A 21,160-nucleotide genomic window follows, 5' to 3' on the forward strand; every position below is an offset into this window, starting at 1 on the left:
CTTTTGTGGGGTTTTTCCCTAGTCTTTGACTAAATCTCGGTGTCCTCTTTGTGCATGCTTTTCTTCTTGTGATATTTTATGTTTTGTTGCCATGATGTCATTGTTCTTTCTATATAATTGTTGATGATGCTTAAATGTTATGGGGTGAATGTAATCTGAAATAATGAAATGCTATTATCTAAAGTAAAGAACAATGTGGCTCTTAGAAAATTAACATGGTTTCAAATCTAGAGTGAAGAAAATTTATTAACATCACCCCTATAAGGACACTGAATTATTGAAAGGGATGATAGAGACCTAAAATAATGCTAGGGTTTGAAAGAAACCTTATGCATCCTTGTTATAACAAGAAGAATTAGGGTTAGGGTTTGGAAGAAACCTTTGAAATAAGTATGACCTAGATATGATGAAGACTTGAAGTCTTGAAGCCCTAGCATGATCATTGGGAATTTGTACAAGCATCTGTGATAAATTTTGTGTAACCCTAAATTCACTCTAGAGAGATAGCATGTTTGATTGGTTGTTGGTCGTTGAGACTTCTCCTCCTTTGACGATTTTTTTGATATTGGTACCTCATGATTAAAACGAAAGAATTTGAACAAGGATTCCACGAATGATTTCATCTCTTCTAAAGACCCTCGATGACAAGTTCAAGCGAGAGTTGATCTCTTCAACCCTTGTTAGAGATAAGTATCTTCTAGACCTATTTCTTTATGATACTTCTCTTGTTTAGGTGTAACATTTTGATTATTGCTCCTGCATGAATGCTTGATTACTTCTATACTTCTAACTTCTTGATGAAGATGCGATAAGAAAATCCTTCTTGAGGATCATAGGGATACTAAAAGGTGTAGGAAATGAGAGCCAGTGTAGGAAGAAAAATAGTACAAGAGGAAGCTAGAGCAAGATCCTAATGTTAATCTATTGCAAGATGAAAATGTGTGTACTATACAGGTATCTGAATACTACAAGGTACATATAATTATGTTTTGATTTAGCCATAATATCGATATGGCAAGTTAGGCCATGAGGTATGACAAGTATATCACCTTTCAATCTAAATTTTTATGTGATATATATATATATATATATATATATATATATATATATATATATATATATATATATATATATATATATATATATATATAGATATATATATACATATGTGGGTGAATTTGATTCTTGACACATATGATATAATAGTACATATGACTTTGTCATATGCTAACTTGAGTCTATATGGTTACTTTGATATTTAATATCTACTAACCATCTTTTTTATTGTTTTTTTTATAAGCCTTTGATAAGTTGTAGCTACCATGATGACTTAACAATAATTTTCCATAGGTCGAAATGAATGCTCTGACTTGGTGATGTTAGGACTTTGATGAAAGTGTTTGTACTAAGAAATGATGTTGTAACCATAACCCTTGAAGCATGAGGATATTCTTCTTCACTACCTTGATTTATTGAGATTAACCCTTGATGAATGCTTGATCATTGAATAGTTGATGATGACTTGTCCTAACAATGATATATATGGAAGCTTGATATATGACAGTCTTGTATGATCTAATGTGACTATGCCTTGAAGGGACAATGATCTTGATGCTAACTAAAGAAGCTTTCCATTCAGAGGGAGAAACCCTTGATGAAATCCCAACATATATATTTATTTACATAATATTGAGGCCACCTTAGAGGTCATGAAGTGGATGAATAGAAGATCCATGACTGCAATTTGTAGCAAGTCCTTTGGACCTGAAATGATGAACATCTGATGTTGTTAAATGTGTGTCTTTGAAAATTAATTTTGTGAACTAATATAATTCTTTGCTAACAGGGTTGGTCATACCTCCAACATCTTTAGGAACCACTTCCCGTAAAGAAGTATTTTTGGCATGCTGGCTGACATTGATGGATTATTGTTGTTAGATTTGATGGATCCTTGTATATATGTAGTTGGGATAGAGTCATCTTCGTAGATAGATACAAATGCTTGTGGCTGTTGCTTCCCTATGTGAGAGGGAGTAAGGATGGATAAGGTATTCCCTTCTTTATGTCATGCATTTGCTCTAACATAATATTGGAATTGATGTCCCATATAAACAGGAAAACAAAGGATTGTTGCTCTAAGTTCTGCGTGAGGCAACATGATACTTGAGTGATCCATTTTAGTTGATATCAAGCCTCATCATATATATTGGGTCGCTACAAAGAATCTTTTGAGATATCTTCATAGTCCTATCAATCATGGACTGAGGTAGACTACCAAGAATTTGAAACTACATGGATATGCTAATGCAAATTGGGCTGGAAGTATGGTGGATAGAAAAGGTACATTTGGGTGTTCCTTCTCTTTGGGATCTACTTCAATTTCTTGGATGAACCAGAAACAAAATTTTGTTGCTCTAAGCACCACAGAAGCTAAATTTATTGCATGGCTTTTTGTGAATCCATTTGGTTAAGGAAGCTCTTTAGTGAGCTATTTGAGCACATGTTGGATACCACCATCATTTATTGTGACAACCATTAGGGATTTTCGAGGTCTAAAATGGGCCTCCTATGGAAATTATAAAATAATAATGGAAATAATAAAATAAGATTAGATTACATCATCAAATTTTAGAGGGAAAAAAGACAAAACTATTTTTTCAACTCGTATTTTCAAGTTAGCTTCGTATGGGTTTACTCAAATTTTGAGCGGAAACACTTGTTGGATGCATAATTTGATTCCTCATTTAAGGAGTACCCATGTTGCATACTTTCGATGGACCCTGCTACACGAAAAATGAGAAATACATGAAAAACATGATTGCAATCATGTTTTTCATGTATTTCTCATTTTTCGTATAGTAGGGTCCATCGAAAGTATGCAACATGGGTACTCCTTGGATGAAGAATTAAATTTTTCATCCAACGAATACTCCCTCTCGAAATTTGAGTAAAAACTTAGAGAGATAAGTTGAAAATACGAGTTGAAAAAGTAGTTTTATTATTTTATTATTGTTTAATCTTTGTACTTTTTTACTCTAAAAATGGTGAATCATCCCCCATAGTTGACATCATCATCTTGAATCCTATTGGCTATTATAAAGTTTATTTTGGTTGTACATTTTTCTTAGGAGGCCCATTTTAGACCTCAAAAATCCCCTAATGCAAAGTGAGATTCATCTCTCAAAGAATCTTGTGTTCCACGACCGATCCAAATATATTGATATCAGATATCACTTTATCCAGGATATGGTACAACAAGGAGAAATAAGGCTCCAACACATTAGGACTGATGAAGAGGTTGCATACATCCTCACAAAGCCCTTAGGGAAGGTCAAGTTCTTAGCCTTCTAAGAGAGGCTTGGATTCATGGAAAGTCCCTCGCATGAGGGTCCCGCTTGAGTTAGACATTGAGCTATGGGAGCTCTTGGGGGCCTGGGGCACTTCTTGGAGCTATATGGGCACAAGGTGAGTGGTTCACCTTCCCCTATGGAATATATACCCCAATATGATATATACATATATGTTGGTGGATGACACATGTACAGGGTGAGTGGTTCACCTTCCCCTGTTGTGGTTGACATATGCATAGGATGAGTGGTTCACCTTCTCTTGCAGATGCCCCAACATACATCCTAGCCATGTAGTCTGAGACTCTTGGGAAGTAACTCCCATTTGGAAAATGAGTTGGGAAAAGAGGATAGGGACCATAACATTGCAGATGGATGCATCATGTATTGTCATACTCCCTATGACTAGGATGCATGATGTTCAACAACTTAATCTAGGATAAAGTCTAGTAGGGGTTCTACCCCTAGACATGAGGAATTTCCTTTATCTTTCATTGTGAGGGTGGCAGGGTCTTGTGACCCACCCTCATTCGATCATTAAAGTGTGATCCTTGCCCTTGCGTTAAGTTGATCTCGCCTATTGGATAGAGGGTTGATTTAAGCTCCCATATGTGGTTCCAGGTTGAGAAGAGCTCCTTGATGTTGTTGTGGGTTGAGATGGGCTCTCATGTGATGTTACATTCTTTTCTTTGGATTCGAGATTGTTCAATAGATGGAGATGAGCCGAGACGAGATATGACTTGAAGACGATAATGAATTATCGTATTGATTATTAGATATAGGGTGGAAGTTGCATGCTCCCCTATGATGATCCATCTTCTTTTTCAAATGATGATTGAGATGAATAAAGTATTGACATAACTGAGGATATGTTTTTGAGATTAGTAGGATTTGGAGGGATGATCTCCTCTACCTTTGGTTATGGATTCCTTTTATTTTATAAGATGATATGAGATGGGTCTTTTCAATGATGTAGTTGTATGTTTTCCACTGGACTGAAATTTTCACTCTTGAGATTTGTCATGATGCAACTATGATAAGACATGATGCTTATGATGGAAATTCCTCCCTATCTAAGATGGAGTGTTAAATTGTGGGGAAACTTCGGGAATAATTTCCCTTGATTTCCAAAGATGAAATTCAAAATTAATTGGCATAAATTTGTATTTTGAAAAAATGAATTAAAATTAATAAGTATCTCTTGTCATCAATATTTAAAAGTTGGTCTTAGAGGGAAAATATTTTTAATTTCAAATTTAAAATCATTTTGAAGGTTGGCCTCCCCCAAGGATCATGACCCTTCGTCTTCACTAACGACTATTAATACCCCATTGGAGTGATCCTTAAGTAAGCATGCAAATTTGGTCTAAAAATAACTCAGATTGGTGGCTTAGGCTCTCACACGATTCTATGTTTTCGCTTGGCATGGGTATCTCTGTTCTGCAACTTCACATGGCTCAGAATCTCTGTCTTTGCTTGGCGTGGGTATCTTTGTTATGGTGTCATGATAATTACGATGGTATCCCTATTGTGACATCACCACCAATAGGATCATAGTCATATTATTTGTGGCATCAAATATATTAATCCATGCTAGCATTGACATCACTGATATATAATAATGGCATATTTGATATGTTATTCATCACAGTATAATTTATAGTGGGATATGTCTACAACAATTTATTGCTAGCTCTCGCATCTCTGATATGATCAACAGTATCACCACTAGGTACTAAGGTCTTGGCACAACAATCACAACACTGATTGTATTCACAAGTCTTGACAATAGCGTATAACGTTAGGTATGCGGTCTCTACACTCTTAGTCACAAGACAATATATATACTTATGGTTTCGTCTCTCGACATCATAATGTCAATATTTTTTAATGTTAAGACATTAATGTTTACCTATAAATTGATGCTGCATAGTCTTGGCTCACAGGTCACATTGAATAAGTTTGTATGGCGTTGGTTTGGCATTATCACAATGAGTATAAGTTTTGGCACTATAAGTATGTATGTCATTGGTTATGACATGACAGTTGGCATCAATTGCACCTTTGTCTCAACATTGCAATGGATACACTCTTGACCTTACTATGATATGGGATACTATTTGTTATGATCAGTCTCGACTCTCAGTAGTATGCTTAACCTTGTCTTTGGCATCACAAGTCAGTGCATATACATTGATATAAGATCACTGACAACACACATAAATGACATTATTTCAATTTTGTATTTTAGAGCAATGATGGTATCTCTAGTTGATGTAGCATGTGTATTATCGATATAACTTGTTCGCAAACATAGTTGTGAACAAGTCATATATAGTCTCTTGGAAGCCTAATGATGATAATCATAATTTGTAACTCTTTGTGGATCTTTTGATGACTATCTAACAGAAGAAGAATAATTTGGATGGGTTTTCCCCCTTTTGTGTGGTTTTTCCCTGGTCTCTGACCGAATCTCAGTGTCCTCTTTGTGCATGCTTTTCTTCTTGTGATCTTTTATGTTATGCTGCCATGATGTCATTGTTCTTTCTATATAATTTTTTATGGTGCTTAAATGTTATGGGGTGAATGTAATCTGAAATAATGAAATGAAATTATCTAAAGCAAAGAACAATGTGGCTCTTAGAAAATTAACATGTTGGTTCACCACTAACCATCTTCCATGGAAAATGGTGATTTATGATTTACCACTAACCAATTTTCTTTAAATAATGTGGTCATTTTTGGAGGATCACTAACAAATTTGCTTTCAATAATGCGGTGGTTTTTGGATGACTACAAACGAATTTTCTTTGAATAATGTGGTGGTTTATGGTTTTACCACGAACCATCTTCCATTTTATCAAGTTACTCCCCTACTTAAAGGTGTAGAGTACAATATTTGATTTCATAAATCATATAGAATTGAATCTAGGTCATGCCCAAAATCATTTGGAATAATTGTTTGGTAACTTCTTGTTTTTGCCTTAGTTTTTTTTTTGTGTCATTACCTTTGGCTTGACTAGACGGTCAGATTGATGCAATTGTTTTACCTCTTGATTCCATCTCCAAGAATTTATGTATCCATAATTATGTTCTTAACCTGTGTCTGGTTTCAAAATTTTTCTGAGAAGTGATTTGTTTTCCCACAATGAAGACATGGATGGAGATTAAAACAATGTCTCTCCATGTGACCAATTTTTTTACAATGTTGGCATTTGTTTTCAGAATTTTGGACATCTTCAATAAATATTGTGCTCATAAACTTGATTGGTTTAGAGTAATCTAGAACACAAAAGTTGTTTCTTTTGTCATATCCCAGGCCATATCGATTTCTTTTGAACGATAGCTCTTCCCAAGGTTTGACAAACATCCTAGAAAGACCATTTGGTTGTTCCTTTTCTTCTACACGTTGTTGTTGCTACTATTGTCATCTTGTGATTCTTTTTGTGACTGGTCTTCATTCATTGTATGATTCCATTGTCAAAAATAATGAGAGGGGGGTGAATCAATATTCTATTACTTTTCACAATATTTTACTCAATTAATCTTGAAACTTAATTCACATCACATAATCAATCATCCATAATGTATAAACCTAGAGATTAAACTATAAATAAAATTTGAAGAAGAAATACTTGAAAAAAATCTTTAATTTACTACAATATCTTGTGAGGACACCAGTCCTCTATAAACACCAACTTACAAAAAATCCAAGCTCCAACCTGTCAAGAAGATGAGGACACTAATACTCAATAAGCACCAAATTACAGTAATCACAAGTTCCAACTTGAACTTAACCTTCAATTCAACAGAACATGGACTTCAAATCAAGGCCTGAATTAGGTCTTCAAATTGTAGAACTCAAACTTGAAAATTGGCCTTTAAACAACATAACTCGTCCCTTGAAACTCGACCTTCAAACAACATAATTGGTCCCTTGAAACTCAACCTTCAAAACAACAATACTTAACCCTAAAAAACAAGCGTCAAACATACCAATGACCTTTTCTGAGAACAATGCCAAAAACGCTTCCACAAAATGCTGCTTCAACTCGGCTTCACTTCACTTCCTCTTAGTTCATGAGGTATGAACTTCAAACTTGCTCCTTTGCTTTCTTAAACAAAAAATCGAATTCTTGAGTGAAATTTTTAGAGATACTCCTTCTCGTACCTATTTATAGTGCATTTGAACATTGGGGCATAGTCGACTTGTCAACTGGCTAGGTCGACTGGTGCCATTGGTTGAATGTATAGTGAATATTAAAAAATTCATTTCTCCTCAATCTTGAGAAGTTGGAAGGAGTGCCATATACCATTGGAAAGGTCTTAGAATAAGGTTTCCAACCATATATCTTACGCTCCCATATGAGCAAGGTAATTGGAGTAAAAATGCATTCAAAGATACTATATCCAAATGGGGCCTTGTACTTTGGTTGGGTCATCTTCAAAAAATATTTCATATCTCCTCATTCCTAAGGGATTAGAGGGAATTCCATATACCATTGGAAAGGTCTCGGAATATGATATTTGACTATGAAATTTCCTCTTTTATTTGGATAACCTTTGGCATCAATAACAACCAATCTCAACAATCACCCCCTTTATTATTGGTGGCAATACTTCTATATCAACTTCTTCTGACTATTCCCCCCCCCTATCTGCATTATCTTCATACTTCTTGTTAGTTGCTCCCCTTATTTGTATTCTCTTCATACTAATGGACAACTTCTTCCCCTGTCTACATTCTCTCCCCCTTTGACATCAATAACAAAGGGTTCTCCTCCCAAAGTTTGTGCTTCATTTATTGAGATAAAGGAGATCACTCCCAGCTTCTACCTAAGATATTCAAAAGTTTCTCTGGGCAGAGATTTCGTAAAGATGTCAATAATTTGTTCTTTGATGTCAATATATTCCATCTTGACATTCTACTCGGTGATTTGTTGTATGAGGAAATGATACTTGATTGGAATATGCTTTGTTTTTTAGTGCATGACAAGATTTTTTCTGAAATATTGATTGCACTAGTTTTGTCACAAAAAATAACAATGAGCTGTGCTATGTATTCAACTTTAGCGGTAGAAAGATAAATTGATGATTGCTTTCTACTTGAACAAGATATAAGGAAAAATCACAATAAAAATGCACTCCCATTGGTGCTTTCTTTATCATCAATTATACCTACCTAATCGACATCTAACAAAGTTACCAACTTAACGAGAACTCTAGCCCAAAAACCCATGATTTTTATTTTTTTCCTTTTGGGTTAAATTCCAAGTTTTTTTAGCAATGATATTAAAAACCAATTTTTTGTGCAATAAACATGAAAAAACACCCTCAAAACGAGAAATATTGATTTTGCATCAACACTTTTTTTTGGGTCAAAATTTCAATTGTGTTTAACAATAACATTAAAAACTAAAATTTATGTGCAATAAACATGAAAAAAATCCCAAAATTGAAAAGTGTTGATGTTGCATCATTTTTTTTGTAAAAATTCCAACATTTTTTAGCAATGACATTAAAAATTAAATATCATGGCTAAAAAAAACTTGAAATTCCAATATATATCAACGATAATGTTAAAAATAAAATATCACGACTCCAAAATACCTCAAAATTCCAACAGTTTTCAACCATGGCATTAAAGATAAATATCATGAATTCGAAAAACCTTAAAATTTTGACATTTGTTAACCATAGTGTTGAAGATAAAATATCATGATTCCAAAAAACCTTAAAATCTCAATATTTTCCAGCAGTGAAAAAAATCGAATATCATGACCATAAAAATCTTTAATTTTCAACATATTTCAAGACCAAATATCATAGGTAAAAAAAACCTTAAAATGAATACCTAAATAAAAGAGTCATTATACCAAGAGTAATTTTTTTAAATGCTAAAAGTATATCTCTTTTAAAATCTTAGCCTAAGAAAACTTGACATATTGCAACAAAAGTTAAAAATTAACTATCAAATTGACACGTAGTGGGGTGGACTTGACTCATTGCAATGAAAACTTAAAAATCAATCATCAAATTGACACACAATGGGGGTGGAATTGATCCATTGTAATGGACACTTGAAAATCAATTATCAAATTAATGCATAGTGGGGTCGGATTGCTAGTTGAGCATTGACACAACCCTTGGATAAAATAAAAATAAAAATAGATAAACAAATAATAATGAAAAAACAAAAGAAAACAAAAATTAAAAATAAATTGAATTAAAACTAGGAAAAAAAGAAAGAAGTGAAAAGTTTCAATAAAAAATAAAATAAAACAAATATGTAAAACATTAAAAAAAATGAAAAATGACCAAAAATAAATGTTCAAACACAATAAATAAATAAATAAAATCTCTATAAAGAAAAATTCAAACATAATTTATAAATAGATAAATAAATAAATAAAATAACAAAAATAGAAATAATCCAAAAAATAGAAAAATTCAAATAAATAAAATTAAAAAAGAAGAAACAAGAAACAAAATTTTAAAAAATAAAAAATAAAAACACATAATTATCTCGTTAGAAAACAAAATATGAAATGAGGGGTGGAAGGAATGGGAGGGGTGATTCTTGGCCCCAACGGATTAACAAAGTCACAATTTGTGTGGGGATTGGGAAAAACAAACAATAATCAAGTTGAGTTCATCGCTCTATGGCAAGGATTAGATCTAGCTTTTGAATAGAAAATCAAGAGAATTGTGACATTTGTCGGCTCAATAATAGTGATTCGGCAAGTATGGGAGGTAAATTGTCACTCTAAAGAACTTTTTCTTCCATAGAGATGAGAATAATTTTCCAACTTCAACATTTTGAGCAGGTTGAACTCTTTCATGTGTCAAGGAATTTAAATTCCTCAGCAGACACTTTAGCAAACCAAGGAACAAGGCTAGCACAAGGAACCTTAGAACTAAAAAATGATCATCCAATAATCTCTACATTTCCATGAGGTTTGCAAATCTTATAGAAGGAACATCTAATTCAATCTATGAACATTATAGCTATATATTGTTTGAAGCATGTAATATGTCGACAAATCAATATATTGTAATTTTGGGCCTTCAAGGTTTGTAGACGTCATTCATTGATCGACCTCGATCTTTCACCTCATCATTAACACTTGGCCAACACAATCACTCCCTCCCTACCTGGTGTATCATAAGATCAATGTTGGGATTTGGTTAATTAGCTTGTTGAGGAAGAGACATTTAATTCCCAACACGTTGGAGTCATTGCTCTATTCTCGTCATAGCAAGTAGTTTTTCTAGCAAGGAACTCACAGTTGTTTTATTGTGGAGTTTTCAATTTTTTATTCAATGGACACTGAGCAAGATATTAGAGGTCATAATGATTTCGTTAGCTCTCGTAGTGGGATTTCTTAGGCTCGTATCTGTAGATCAATATTTATTACCCCCCTCCATGCCTTAAGCCATGCATGGCGTAATTCTACCATTCCAGTGTAAACCAACAACGTCTTCGAATTAGTGTCGCTACTGGGTAATTTTGTCACGATCACTGTAGGTTCTTCTTCCTGTGACCTTGACTTTGTAGACATCAACACAATCTTGGACAGGGTTCTTGAGGCAATGGAGAGTATACAACTTGCTTTCAAGTAGAGAAAATGGCTCACAACTCTCTACAATTGATCACCAATTCTATGCTCGAGCTAATGCAAGTCAAAATTGTCTGTCTCCAACACAAATTAAAGAAATAATTCGTAGCCATCCATTGTAAAATGGAAGATATGGAGGATATGTATATTGTCAGACTTCAATTAGCTTCAGTGGATCCCAATTTTCAGAGATGTAGCAGTGAGGAAGAGAGGAAGGTTGGCCCATGCTCCAGACCAACCCTTTAATGCCAATGATGTGCCTTGTTAGCAAGTTTTTGGAACTCCTATTAAATGTTGTTTTTAATGCAGTACAAATATAGTTTGTATTTAGGCATCTTCTTTAGGGTATATAGCAGACATATTTTTAGAACTATTGGGAAAAAAATGCCACAAGCTTAGATTGCATGTGTCCTGGTTTTCAAAATGCAAGATTTTAATGGAGCTAGATGAATTATGTAAAGGTTCTAGCCCATAATCCAAATTTTGTATTTTTAATAGAAAATCCCTAACTGCTTCATATATATATATATATATATATATATAGAGAGAGAGAAAAGTAAAAAAAAAAAAAACATAATTAAAAAATACTAATTAAATATTTAACAAATAAATAAAATAAAACGAAAATATTTTAAAAATAAATAAATAATTTAAAAAAACAAATTAAAGAAAAAATACAAAAAATAAATAAAAAATATTATTATTATTTTTGAAAAATTAAATAACACTAAAAATATATATCATGCGACTATTTGGCGCCAAGCAGGTGAGCAAGGGGTTGACTCCAAGAATCTAACCCCCGTCCTCTCGGTTGGCGCCAAAGGGTAGCCTTGTCGATGGCCCTTTGGCAAACTTCTAGAATCAACCCCGCCCACAGTGCTTTTTTTTCTCTTTTATTATTTATTTTTGTTATGTTTCTTATTTTCTAGTTTGTTTAGTATTTTGTTTCTTTTTAATTTGTTTCAATTTTTCATTTTTATTTTTATTTTTAAGTTTATTTTTTTTGTAAGCTACGGTGTGACCTTTTCTATTATATACAGCAAAATTAAAACTATACAAACGCATGTGACCTCAACCCGCCCCGCAGGGAAACCGGGTCTGTTGGTCACACAGAAAATGTTGTCTGAAAAAGTTCACTTATCAAACTTAGAGACACAGCATATCAAAAAACCATAACAGAGTCCTAGCTGCAATTTGTCTCTTGATGACTAGTTTCAGATACTTGACAAAAACTACCATATACATTGGCTTACTACTGCTTATTACAAAATTCAAAAAGATTAACTGGGTAAAAAACTTCAATCTACCATGATTTCATGCTTAATTTCCTCATCTCGTTTCGCCTTGGTCAATTCCTTCAGCATGCCGTGAATTTCCTCTATTTTGATGTCCTGCTTTCGTGTCATGATCTGCAGACTGGTCATCTCTTTCTTAATATCCGGAACAGCTTGGGTCATCTCTGTCATCTCAACAGCAACTTGCTCCATGGCTTTGGCAAGCAGATGCTTCATCACCCAATACATATGTAATGCTTTTTTATATAGTGTTAATCGCCCTCTCGTGTTCCCAGGGTCCGGAAGCAGGGTATTCCACTCCTCCATTTCTGGATCGGAGGGTTCTTCCAACACTCTATTTTCCAGCGCGTCAATTATCCTCTTGATGTCTTCATTGGTTTCTTTGCCATAAGCTCTCTCCGAATCCTACACAGCCTGCCCAATGGAACGACGCCCCCTCTTCTGCTGATTCAAGGCTGGAGTCTCCGTTTCGTGGTGGTCTTCCTGCCGCGGTCTTCCTCGTCCCCTTCGCCTCCTTCCTTTTCCTCTTTTTACTGCCCTGCCTCTATTATTGTTTCTGCTACTTTGCCCAACTTCGAAGGTCATCTTCGCCCTACATTCCTCCTTCCCTATCTCCATTACCCTTTCTCTGAAGCTATCAGTATCCTCCGCTATCTGCTCCTGCTCCCTCCGAGTGTTTCTTCCTTCTCCCTCTTTCACCTGCCTTTCCCTTCTTCCTCCTTCCGCCATATCGTTTTGACGTCACCTGAGTCTCTATTCCGCGTCTCTCTGCCAAACTACTCTGTCCTTCGCCACCTTCCCAGGTTTCCAATTGTCTGTCATTCTTCCTGCATCAAATCTTATATGGATACCGCCACCTAGCTTCCATTGCAGCAGATGATCGCCACCGAACCTCTAACCTGCCATTTCCATAATTCTCTCTGCTCCTCGCCTTGGTATGCGTACTGTTCCACCATCCGTCGCCATTGCTCTATTAATGATAGCCTTGATGTGTGGCGTATGCAGGCCAACTTCCCATCCCATCACTGCCTTAGACTGGCTGTATTTCTCCACCCCGATCGGGGTATGAGTGTTATCATGTTCATGGCTATATTGCTTCATTATTATCCTGTTCGATGATTCGGTCTAAGTTTGCCCATCTTGTCGTGGCCAGCTGAGGTGTCCATCTGGTATCCACTTTTCCTTCCGGTTCGTTGCATCCCCAATTTGCCAGGTAATCTGCGGGTCTGTTACCTTCTCTTCTTACATGATGAATGACCTTATACTCAATATGTTTCATAGATTCTTCTAAGTCCTGGACGAGACCTGCCATCCTCCAGCTCTTAGCTACCTGTTCCCATGACTTGCCATGATTTAGTTTTCTGATTGTCTCTATTACCAAATTAGAGTCCCCTTCTATTTCTAATTTCATGTATCCATTTCTTATTGCGATCCTGATTCCTTGGTATACCGCCATGAATTCGGCTTCGTTGTTACTCATTATACCTCCTCTGTCTGCATAGATCCATCTGGTTTGACCTTGGCTGTCTCTAAAGATTCCGCCATACCCAGCCGGACCTGGATTTCCTTTTGATGCTCCATCAAAGTTAAGTTTGATGAAGCCTTCCTGAGGGCGTATGAATACAGCTGGGCTTTGGTTTTTTGTACCCTATTTTTTTTTATGATGCGGGAAAACCATCCCGGGTTCCAGGTTTAACTTTCTTAGAATATGTATCTCTTCCTCCGAAGTTCTCCAATCTTCCTCTTCCCACGTTTCCGATAGAATTGTTTCTCGTATTTGGTTCTGAGTTCTTTTCCATAGATCCTCCGGTGTAGATATCTTACCTTGAAAAATCCTTCTATTTCTCTCTTTCCAGATGTTCCATATGTTGAACCCCACTACCAGGTTCCATGCTCTTCTGATCACCGGGCTTTGGAATTGGCCCTTCCCCCATTGGAATAGAGTTTGTGTTATATCCAGGGGATTTCGGTTTGTCTTTCCGAAGAGGCCTCTAGTTTCTTCCCATTGAAGCTGAGCTACCCTGCATTCGTTTAGGATGTGTTCCTGATCTTCTACATTTTGATTACATAAGCTACATCTTGGCGGTCCTGAGAACCCTCTTTTTTGAATTTGGTCCCATGTAAGTATGCGTCTTCTTCCAACTAGCCAAGCAAACATAATGACCTTTGGCCACCATCTATTCTTCCATAATTGTTTCCACTCTTGAATTCGATCTTCCTGAGCTCCCTTGGATTTTATGGTATATGCTTCTTTGGTTGAGAATGTGCCTTTTGTGTTTCCACCCCATCTGAGGATATCTGGTCCATCTCTGTTTTTAATCCTTCTTGAATCCAATTCCTTTATTATCCTGGCTTTTAGATCTCCCTCTATGTTATTGTCCCATTCTTCAGGTCCTTTCCATTCTCTCCACACCTCATTTTCTCCTCCTTCCTTCCAGTAGTCTTTGACTAGGATTAACCCTTTAGCCTTGGCTTCCCTGTAAGTGTTTTGCATCTCCTGGATTTCCAGCATTTTTCCCCTCTGTTTCCATGCTTCCTCCCAGAATTTTGTTGTGCGTCCATTTCTTATTTCCCAGAATGCATGTCCATTTATGATATCTCTGTTCTGACTTGCCAATTCCCATATCGTTGAGCCTTTTGGCATTTCTTCCTTTCTCATAATTTCTTCGGCTGTTGTGGGCATGTGATATTTTGATGTCCATATTTCCTTCCAAAGATCTTTACCTCCTTTCATCCACCTCCACCAAAGCTTCGCCGCTAGGACTTGGTTTAGGGTATATGGATCTCTTAACCCTAGCCCCCCTTCCTCCTTTGGTTTTGTTAAGCTGTTCCATGAGCATAGGGCCCATTTCTTCTGCTGTTTTGGTCCTCCCCACAGGAATTTCCTATAAATTTCAATCATTTTGGTGCAAACTCCTTTCGGTATTGCCATAACCGATAGGGGGTAAATGGGGATTGCTTGCAGTGTCGATTTAAGAAGCACCAACCTAGCTGCCATATTCAGGGTCCGAAAAGACCAATTTTCTAGTCTGCTCTTAAGTTTCTCTATAATAGGTTGCCAATTGGCTATCCTTAATGAGTTTAGATCAAGCATAGTTCCTAGATATTTGGTGGGCAGTTCTCCCTTTCTGAACCCCAAGATTCTTGTTAGGTGGGCTTTAACTATCTCCGGAGAGTTGAAAATGAAGGTGCTCGATTTATCCTTATTTATTTCCGTACCTGATGCTTCCATGAATACCTCCAGGATTTCCTTTACCTTTTTAACTTCTCTCAAAGATACCTTGCAGAATATCATGATATCATCTACGAACTGCTGGTGCGTGACTGGGATGTTGTTTCCCCATAGGCGTAGCCCTTTAATTTTCCTTTCTCTTAGCTCTTTCTTGAAATACCTTCCCAGCCCTTCAACTGCTATTATGAAAAGAAAAGGGGACAGAGGGTCTCCTTGGCGCAGACCTCTTGAAGCATTAAAGGGAGTAGTTGGTGTACCGTTTAGGAGTATGGAGAAGTTCGGTGTAGATATCATGCTGAGTATCAATTTCACCCATCTATTGCAGAACCCATAGTCTTGAAGAATGGCTTCTAAATACTTCCAATTCAGTCTGTCATAAGCTTTTGACAGGTCCAGTTTGATCATCATGCCTGGCTCCTTTTTTTGTTTTAAGGTATGTATGACTTCTTGAGAAACTACCAGTCCATCTAATATTTTCCTTCCCTCCACAAACCATGTCTGTTCTGGGGATATTATGTTGGGCAGGATAGGTTTGAGCCTTTTGACCATTAAGGTGGCTATAATCTTATAAATAACATTATAAAGGGCGATCGGTCTGAAGCCTTCTGCTAATTCTGAGTGGGTTGTTTCAGGGATGAGAGTTAATAAAGTAGAGTTTAATCCTGGCCAAACCTTTTGATGTATGTGTGCTTCCTCCACCACTTCTAGGATTTCTTCTCCTATGAAGTGCCAACAAGCTTGGTATAATTCCGCAGTGTATCCGTCAGGGCCTGGGGCTTTGTTTCTTTTCAAGCCCTTCACTACTTCCTCCACTTCTTCTAAGGATGCTCTCCTCACATACTAATCCTGGCTATGGCCTCAGATCTATTCCTCCGAGGTTCATTGAGTAGATCTTTAAAATTGTCTACCAGGTCCTATTCCATCTCCTCGTGCTGAATTATGCACTGGCCTTCCTTATTTTTAATTGAGAAGATCCTATTTCTCTGCCTGTGCTAAATCATAGCCTTGTGGAAGAACTTTGTGTTTCTCTCTCCTTCTCTAAGCCACTGGAATCTGGACTTTTGTTTCCATAAAATTTCTTCCTGTTTCCTTCGCTCTTCTAATTGACATATTACAATGCCTTCTTCTCTGCTTCTCTCCTCAGTTCTGCCCTCCAATATATCCTTCTGTTGCAGTTCACTCATTTTCTGTTCTAAGCGCTGCTGCTCCTTGAGGATGTCCCCAAATTCCTCTTTATTCCATTTTTTTATTCTCCCTCTAAGCTCTTTCAGTTTGAGTTGAAAGGTTTGCATTTTGCTTCTTCCTCTTTGTCCGCTTTTAGTCCACCATTCTTCTATTTTCGGTAGAAACTTTTGGTCTCTGAGCCAGAAGGCTTCAAACCTGAAAGGCCTGCTTTTGGGGCTTTGCTTAAGGTCAATCTCCAACTTTATTGGCCAGTGGTCTGAGCCTACTACTGGAAGGATCATGGCTTCTATGAACACATCTTTCATCATAATTTGTTCGGAGATAAGGAACCTATCCAATCTTGAGGCTATTTGATTTGTCCCTCCTCTACGATTATTCCATGTGTGGGTACCATTTATAGTCTGGACATCCACCAATCTTTGTTCTGCTATCATATCTCCAAACGCTTCCATATCTAAATCTGTCCTTCTCAACCCTCCCCTCTTTTCTTCTAAGGTCTTGATCATATTAAAATCGCCCCCTATAATCCATGGCTTCTCTGGAATAAGACTTCTCATTGCTTTTAGATTTTGCAGGAATCATTTTCATTCTGTTGGGGTATGTGGTCCATACACCCCTGTTAGGACTGCGTATTCCGATGATCCTATAACCTTGAATGTTCCCGATAGAATTCGAGGGAGGCTTATCCAATTTTCAAATTGTATTTCCTCTGGGTTCCATATGATTGCCAGTCCTCCTGCGCTACCTATTGCATCCTGTCCCATTATTTCATATCTAGTGTTGCCCCTGCTCATTATTTCTCTCATTCTTTCTGTACTAATCTTTGTTTCTTGGACTATCATTATACTTGGTTTGTCTTTTTTTAATCTCTCCTTCAGGTATCTTTGTTTACCTCTGCTATTGAGGCCTCTGATGTTCCAACTTGTAATAATCATTTTAACAATTTTGGTGGTAGTTGGAATACCTCTGATAGAGGTATGACCCTTCCAGAGTTCACCAACGACTCTCCTACCTCCTGAATTGTCTCGCTCATTGTCTGCCTGCCCCTCTTTCTTCCTCCTTTGCTAGAGCTGCTCATTCCCATGTTCTGATTTCCTTGTGGTTCTATCGGTTCCAATCTGTTTGCTATTGTTGCCCCTACTTTTTCTTTATATTTTTGGAAGGCTTCTTTATACATTTGCTTCTGCTCCTCCGGGATGAATCTTTCATCTAACAATCTCCATTCCTACAACAACTTCCTCATTATGCGTTCCTCTTCCCCTCCTTTATCTTTTTGTGGGTCTATCTCCATTTGTATTTGTTCATTTGGTTGTTCCCCTTTTTCCTCTGCCTCCCCGTGCTCTGTACCCTTTTGTTCTGATATTTGTTTTCCTGATTCCTTTGAGTTTTCCATTGTCTCTTCTTCGCTGTCTTCTTTTTCCCCCATCTCGATCTCTTCTTCCTGGAGGGCTTTGAATTTTTTCTGCATTTCCAGGGTAATATTTTCCTTTGGCAGTTGTCGTTGTGGTTTACTAAACCCTGATTTATTTTTCTGTTGTACTTCTTTAAAACCCTCTTCCCCCTGATCCAGTTCCTCTGTTGTTATTCTCTCCTCTTCTCTCTTCTCCTTTACATCCTCTGTTCTGGTTAATGGACATTGTCTGAACAAATGCCCATATTCGTGACATCGAAAAGGTATGTGCTCATAGTCCACTGGTTGTTGCCAGATCTCATCATGATATTCCAGCTCAATGAAGTCTGGGAGGGGTTCAGTTATATTCATATACGCGCATATTCTGGCATATGATGTGTATCTTCCTCTTTTTGTGGATTCTGCAACTTTCACAAAGGACCCTATTGTATTCCCTATGCCTTTTAAAATTTCTGGATCCCAGAACTCCATTGGAAGCCCAAAGAGTCTTATCCAGACCGGGGCTGCTAGCATTTTCTCTTTATCTGGGTTATAACAGTCCACCCAGTGCCGCATAAATAAGCCTGCATTGTTCATGAAGTAGGGCCCTCCCTTGAAAATCCTTTCCTTGTCTTCTATGTTAGAGAATATCACTGTAAAAAAACCTTTCGCTCCTAGTTTTAGTTCCACATGTCCCTTTGGTTTCCATCTCTGTTGTATCCACTTAGATAAGTCTTTCTCTGACGGCCAGAACCCTACAAATTTACATATTAATGCATAGTCTTTCATGTAACTCCTATATTCTTCAAGTTTGTTGTTTGGTATTACGAACCTGGGTTTCTTCGATGCCCTAGGCAGGCATTTACCTCTCAGTCCCATCTGCCAATTTGCACCGCTAGCTGAGTTTTCGCCGTTATTTAGCTTCGTTCCAGTCCGCATGCGCTCCCTTCTTGCCTCCCCCGTAGCCATGCTCTTGTAGGAGGGGATCTCCCCCCCCCGCGTTCGTTTCCATTAAAAAACCCCTCAACGCTTGTTCTTCTTTCGATCCCTCGCGCTACGGTTTAGATATCCCTGCTATGACCTTACATAGTTAGAACTGCGCTCCCTGCTCACCTTCTTTGCTTCAAGACTGCCTACAGGACGATTAGTTCAGCTCTTCTTTGCCACTGAAATGCTCATATGCAGAAACCCTCTGTCGACATCTCCCCAATCGATTCGTCATTAACTTTTAATTTTTAATAACTATTTTTTTTAATTGGTTTTGTTTTTTTTAATTCTATAAGAAAAAATCTTAGTACATTTTTTATAATTTGTTATTTTAATTACTTTATAATGTTTTATTTTTTCCGATTTTTTGTGCTAAACTCTTCTTTTTTTGTTAATTTTTTTAAATGTTTTTTTTCATCTATTTTGTTTTGGTTTTTTTGTGTTTTAATTTTATTTTCAAATATCTTTTTTAAGCTAAAAAAATAAACCATTTATTTTTATTTTGTTATTTTGAAATATTTTTTTGTTTAAGTTGTTTTTATTTATTTTTAAATATTTTGTTATTTTTACTTGAAAATTTATGTAAATGATTATTTTTGGAAAAAACTTCAAATATTATCATTTTTGGACATAAAATTAATAAACAATTCATAAATTTTGTATTTTTTACACTTTTTCTGTTCATTTTTTTCCATTAAAATTCTCTATTTACATGTCATTTTTAGCAAAAAGGTCCTGAAATGTATATTTTTTAAACAATATTTATATGCAAAATGTGTGCTTTTTTGTAAGTGTTTAAAATTATTATTTTTTAGTGACTATTATTTTATGTGTATTGAAGTATTAATTAATGATACATAAAATATAGAAAATATTAACTACGAAGAGGCAAACGTCTAGGACCTGACAATTGGACAATAGAGTTCTATTTGGCTTTTTTGATCTGTTGGGTGAAGACATTCTCAGGGATGTGGAAGAAGCAAGAGTGACTAGAAAGGTGTTTGGGGCCATAAAATCTACTTTCCTGGCCTTGTTATCAAAAATGTCAAAGCCTCAAACCTTTAATGATTTCCGCCCCATATCACTTTACAATTTAGTCTAAAAGGTGTTTTCAAAGGTTTTGGCATCAAGGATGAAAGGTGTATTGTCAAAATCGCTCTCTAGGGAATAATTTGGTTTCCTTATGGGACGATCAATCCATGATGCTATTAGATATGCCCAAGAGACATTGCACTCTATCAAGACAAGGAAGCATTGCTCTATCATCTTGAAGATGGATCTTGTCAAGGCTTGCGACAGAGTTAATTAGTCTTTCCCGCCCCTCCTCCTCCAACATATTAGTATTGACCAACTAACGACAAATTGGATAATGGGTTGTATCTCTTCGGCTAATTTCACAGTGCTTATAAATGGGTCCCCATCGACCTTTTTCTCTCCATTAAGGGGAATACGACAGGGATTCCCCCTCTCACCACTATTATTTCTATTGTTAATAAAAGGCTTAATCAGGGTGATAACTAGAACGAGGAATGAAGGCCGCCAAAGAGTCAAAGTTTCAAATCTTATTTGTTTGACACACCTTCTTTTTGTAGGTGATATCCTCATTCTAGGAGATGGTACAAAGACAGAGTGGAACACTTACAAGGATATTTTTTTGATATTTTTTTTTCTGCTTTAGGTATGCAAATTAGCGAGCAAAAGTTTACTTTCTATTATAATAACATTTATGAGCAGACAATCAGGCACATCGAAGCCTCTTTTCCTTACAACCTGCATCCATTGGATCAAGGATTCCCATACTTGGGCTTCTTTCTCAAACCAAACAACTACAGGGTGGAGGATTGGAATTGGTTGATAAAGAAGATAGAAGGAAAGATCAATAATTTGTACTATAAATGGTTCTCATTAGGGGGAAGAATGACCGAAACTAAATTAGCTTTGGAAGGTTTATATGTTTTCTGGTTTACTCTTGCCAATATTACTAAATCAGCAATCCACAAGATTCGACAGTGAATGAGTAATTTCCTTTGGAAGAATAGGAACATAAATGCCTTTTGACATCTGGTCAAGTGGTATCTATTGGCCCAAAAAAAGCACAGTGGTGG

General features: G+C 36.5%; 1 protein-coding gene across 1 annotated transcript; it reads right to left on the reverse strand.

Annotated features, from left to right (window-relative positions):
- Positions 1-16,485: 16,485 nt before the first annotated feature.
- Positions 16,486-17,235, reverse strand: LOC149205396 (uncharacterized). Its single transcript, XM_089397394.1, has one exon. It carries the CDS (start codon positions 17,233-17,235, stop codon positions 16,486-16,488), a length of 750 nt encoding a protein of 249 aa, XP_089253520.1.
- Positions 17,236-21,160: the final 3,925 nt, after the last annotated feature.

Source organism: Pinus tabuliformis, chromosome 1_2 (genome assembly GCF_031772625.1).
Source record: "Pinus tabuliformis cultivar Carrire ecotype Pingquan chromosome 1_2, CPIR1, whole genome shotgun sequence".
Lineage (NCBI taxonomy): Eukaryota > Viridiplantae > Streptophyta > Pinopsida > Pinales > Pinaceae > Pinus > Pinus tabuliformis.